At 45.5% G+C, this 5,235-nt stretch overlaps 1 protein-coding gene across 1 annotated transcript; it reads left to right on the top strand.

Moving 5' to 3' along the window:
- The first annotated feature begins 4,579 nt into the window (after window positions 1-4,579).
- Window positions 4,580-4,936, top strand: LOC113931270 (V-type proton ATPase subunit G 1-like). Its single transcript, XM_035725746.1, has one exon. It carries the CDS (start codon window positions 4,580-4,582, stop codon window positions 4,934-4,936), a length of 357 nt encoding a protein of 118 aa, XP_035581639.1.
- Window positions 4,937-5,235: the final 299 nt, after the last annotated feature.

Genomic DNA, 5,235 nt, shown 5'->3' with positions numbered 1-5,235 from the left:
GAGACCAACGATATACGCAAGAGGCGCAGAAGGGCTGGTCATGCCTCAACCCCCCCAGTCTTTCCCAGATTGCTGTGAACTTCCGGTGTCAGCACAATCATCTGTGTGTCCCCAGACAATGACAAAATGTGTAATGATTCTATGTTAAGACTGAGCCTTATCCGAGTCAATTGTGTCCATGTGGATAGAATCCTACAGAATATTTTCTTTTAATAATTTCAGTGAAGGATCTAAAACATGGCACGTAGTATGTTATTTCCAAATAATGTGAGAGATTTTCTTGAAGCATCTGTGCTACAATGATAACCAAATATCTGGTTTCTTCAAGTTTTTTTTTTTTTTTTTAATTTGGCACTTTCTTTCCTATTTTTTAATGCTGCTTCTCCCATTGTGTCTCCGTCCCATGTGTCTCCTTTTCCTTCGTAGCTTCTGTCTTTGGAAATTTCATGGTTTTCTTTCTTTGTCCCTTCTTTCTTGTTTTTGAAAAAGAAAAGACACCCCCCCCCCTTTTTTTTTCTTACCCAAAGAGCCAGAATCCATTTTAAAATGTGTGCCTTTACTGTTTTCTGGCCTTTGCATCTCTGTGCGGCTGTAGACCAGTAGGTGGGGCACCTCTCCTGCATTAACAGCCCCGGCAGTAGTAGAGTGGGGTGTTTTCCCCTCCTCTGTCATTCTCGCTGCAGTGAGATCGTGGTTGCGAGCTGCTGTAACACAAAGCGAGCCTCCTAATCTTGGCTAGACTGGGGCATACACTCTTCTGCCTCGTGCCAGCAAGGCCAGGCTGAACGGCCGCTGATCTAGGTAGCTGGTAGCTGCAGAACAGTGAGGGCTTGCGCCCCTGTGCATGCTTGTGGGGCACGTGCCCTTGTTTTGAAGAGTTAGCAGCTTTGTGCCCAGTGTGCCCTTTCTTCCCCCTTCTCTCTCTTCCCCTCCTTGCCATGATTCCTTCTGGACATCCAGACTTCCCCTCTTGCTGTTGCTCCTGAGTTGCAAGGTCCCCAGGATACAGCAGCATGTACTTCTTTGAAGACCGCAGAGTACAATCAGAAGCTGTTAGAGCTGGAAGGAAACTTCACTGTCATCCAAGACTGACCACAACAGGGCCCAGGTTACCAAAGGACCCCTGTTGGCATTGGGGGCAGCCCTTGTCTCTGACCGGACAGCAGCGGGGTCCTTGCCGTGGCTGAGGTGACATCCCTTAATGGGGGGGCTCATGGCATGGAGAACCGCCCGACTTGCCCGCTCTGACTAAAGTTACCCGATGCCACTGTCAAACAGCTGATTTGATCTTTTTCACCAAATCAAGCAGCTGTTTTAACTTTGCTGTATGTTGGGGAAGATGCATGCGTCAGCTTTGGGATGGATTTGTTCCGTATGTTGCCTGCTGTGGTATCATGTGCGTTTGGGGACTTGTTTGATATTGAGAGCTTGTCAAAGGTCCATCTGAATCAGCTGGGGTACTTGAAATAAACCCGCAGATTCATGGATCCTATTTCTGTTCTGTAGTATTAGAATCTTTTGGCTTCGGGCTTGGGAGTTTGCATTTTTAACAAGTTTGAAGAAATACCGGAAGTTTGAGCACTTCTGAGATGTTGCTGGTCACTGATTTCTTGATGTACCTCACCTGTTTTGGCTGGGCCTCCACTTTCCACCCCCATTCTGGGGAAAGCAAAGCTTAGGGGCCATGTTTTGTGTAGAACTTGGGGCTGGGAACCAACAAAGCCAAGTCATTGTACATTTTTCTGAGTGAGGGCTGGGATTTTCTTTGGTAAAAAATAGTTCAGGAAAGCCCATTCGAAGAACTTCTCTTTGCGGGAAGCCAGCCACTTGCTTCTATGGTGATGGAAAAAATGGACACATTGGACTTGATCAAATGAAAAGTTAAGGACATTTGTCCTGAAACTTTATTAGAACCCTGGGCTGGCATCTTGTGAAAGGTAAGTGGTGTGATAACACATTACCAACAACCTCTCTTCATTCAACATATTTGAAAATCCTAATGTTTATTGTCTATGACCAGGGACTTCATATCAAAAGGCCAAAATTCTTAACTGCCTTGAAGAGATTCGTGTAGAAATGTAAAGAATTGGCTGATTCTAAGATGTTTTCCAAGTTTCTAGGATTCTCCCAGTTGTGTCTTAGGGGTTTGTGGCAGAGGCTTCTAGGTGTCACCTGACATCACTTCTCCCTTCTTCCTTAGAACAGAACCCTCCTTGCATTCAAGGTGTTCAAAGACTGCCCTGAATTCAATGCAAGGCCACATTTCCCAGCCTCCTTTGCAGACAGTTGTGGCCATGTAACTAAATTCTGGATGATGAATTGTAAACAGAAATGTCACATGGGATTTCTGCTTAAAGGTCACAGACTCACTGGAGAGGGATCTCCTTTTGTCTTTTTTCTCTCGTTCCCTCCTGCTCCTTTGAATGTGAGATGTGAGAGCCGGAGTTTGACTGGTCATCTTGGACTGTGAAGCAGCCTTGAGGATAAAAAGCAGTGCTGAGGATGGCAAAACAGAAAGACTGAGCTTAGGTTTCTGATAACTTTGTGGTACTGCCACACCAGCCCTGGATGGACTGCCTTCAGACTTGTATATAAAAGAATAAATCTGGTGTCTTTTGCCGCTAATATTTTGAGTTTTACAGGTTTTTTTTTTTTTGGTTTTGTTTTGTTTGTTTTTTAGAGAGGGAGAAAGTGTAAGCCAGGAGGGGCAGAAGGAGAAGGAGTGAGAGAGAGAGAATCTCAAGCATTGTCCACGCTTAGCGTGGAGCCCGATGTGGGGCTCGGTCTCATGACCCATGAGATCATGACCTGAGCCAAAACCAAGAGTTGGACACTTAGTCAACTGAGCCACGCAGGCACCCCAAGTTTTACATTTTATATGCAGTTGAAACTAGTTCTGATACACATTATAAATCTCCTTCTGTTACAGGGGTTCTCAAAGTTTATCCTGTATCAGAATCACCTGGAAGACTTTTAAACACACACATTGCTGGGGCTATCCCCAGAATTTTGGAGTCAGTAGGTATGGGGTGGGGTCTGAGAACTTGCATTTCCAATGAGCTCCCATGTGAGGCTAATGCTGCCAGTCCCAGGACTGCACTTTGAGAACCACTGTTCTATCAAGATCATCTTACCTTGTCAGCCAGCTGCCTACTCAGGTCATTGAGGGTGAGCATAGGGCAGCTAATTTCACATCTCTGAGTTGATGCTGTAAGAGCTCCCTCCCCACCTCAGTAAAATTAATACAAATGCCACAGTTTATTGGCTTCGAGCCAAGTCACTTTGAGATTACTCGGTTCAGCAGCAGTGCCGTATCGGGGTTATCCTGACTGCCTCCCCCCATCCCCAATACTAACTCCTCACTCAACCTTATAACCAAAATGTGCAAACAACTTCTAGGGAAGCCTCTTACATTCCACAGGGAACTCCTTCACGGTCATCAGTTCAGACCAAGTTCAAGATGGAGGGGAAAGACATTCCATTCTCCTCATTCATGCTGGCCAAGACCATTTTCTTATATCTGCTGGGAGACAAAACCTATGTAGGTGGAAAGGACAAAGGTGTTCATTCTCATATGGTAAAATGCCAGATCAAACTTAGGATATCACTGGTGGTTTCTGTCCCAGGTCAGTGCTGACTTGCCCTTTGTTACTGGTGCTTGCTAGGAGCCACTCCGTCTTTGCATTTTTTGCTGGGTGGGTTAAGTCCAGTCTTTCCCACCTCCTGTAATCCCACACCAAGTCCTGAGGAAATCCTACCTCAATTAACATTCCCCAATCTTTTGTCCTAATTCCATTACACAGTGTACTTTGGAGTCAGATGTACCTGAGTTTGAAGCCAGTCTTGACTACTTACTCACTGTGTGAATTTCAGCAAGTGAGTGACCTAGCTAAGATCCAGTCACCTCATTTGTCAAAATGCAGCTAATTGCACGGACTTCACAGGGCTAAGGTAAAGATGAAATTAGATGGTGCTTATAAAGGGCTTAACACAGTTCCCAGCTCCTGGTTAAGTGCTCAATACATGGTATTTATTATCACTAATGGCAGCATTTCAATCCCGATATGATACCAAAATCAGGACCTACAAAAGAAAAAATGGACACATTGGACTTGATCAAATGAAAAACTTTTGCTTTGCAAAAGCTCCTGCTATGAGAAGGAAAAGACAAGCCACCGACTGGGAGAGAATATTTAGAAAGTACATGTGCAAAAAAAGACTCATAGCCAGAATATAGAAAGAACTTTTTAAATTCAACAGTAAGAAGAACAGTCCAGGGGCACCTGGGGCGCTCAGTCAGTTAAGCATCGGACTGGACTCTTGATTTTGGCTCAGGTCATGATCTCAGGGTCATGGGATCAAGCCCTGCATCGGGCTCCACACTGGGCGTGGAGTCTGTTTAAGATTCTCTCTCTCCCTTGCCCTCTACCCCTCCCTTCCCCTGCTTGCGTGTGCACTACTTTCTCTCTCTTCCTTAAAAAAAAAAAAAAAAAGAAAAGAAATAGTCCAATCAGAAAATGGACAGAACCCGCTCGAACCTATTTAGGCCGCGTCCCTCGGCCTCAGAGTCGCCGCCGCCATGGCCAGCCAGTCGCAGGGCATTCAGCAGCTGCTGCAGACCGAGAAGCGGGCCGCCGAGAAAGTGTCGGAGGCCCGCAAGCGAAAGAACCGGAGGCTGAAGCAGGCCAAAGAAGCAGCTCAGGCTGAAATTGAACAATACCGTCTGCAAAGAGAGAAGGAGTTCAAGGCCAAGGAAGCTGCGGCTCTGGGATCCCATGGCAGCTGCAGCACCGAAGTGGAGAAGGAGACCCAGGAGAAGATGACCATCCTCCAGGCCTATTTCCAGCAGAACAGGGATGAAGTCCTGGATAACCTGCTGGCCTTTGTCTGTGACATCTGGCCAGAAATCCATGAAAACTACTGCATAAATGGATAGGGGAGGAAGGAGCAGCTCTGTGTGTAGATTGGCATGTTAGATGCCGTCATGGAATACGAAGCTTCAGCAAAGCTTGAGTAGTTACATCCTTGTGAAAAGGCATTAAGTTATTTCTGTATATCATGTAGTAAGTCCCTTCGCTTCTTGGAGAATAGCAAATCTAGCTTCTTTGTACAAACGTAGAGCATATCCAAAGATTTTCTCCTTTTACCTCATGTTTCTTAGAAATTTAATGTGTATACGTTGTCTGTTTTCCTATGCCTTTTAGCTCAAGCAACATATGTATCAACACTTTTTCT

This window comes from Zalophus californianus, chromosome X (assembly GCF_009762305.2).
Source record: "Zalophus californianus isolate mZalCal1 chromosome X, mZalCal1.pri.v2, whole genome shotgun sequence".
Classification (NCBI taxonomy): Eukaryota; Metazoa; Chordata; class Mammalia; order Carnivora; family Otariidae; genus Zalophus; species Zalophus californianus.
This window is presented reverse-complemented; position numbering and strand designations above follow the sequence as displayed.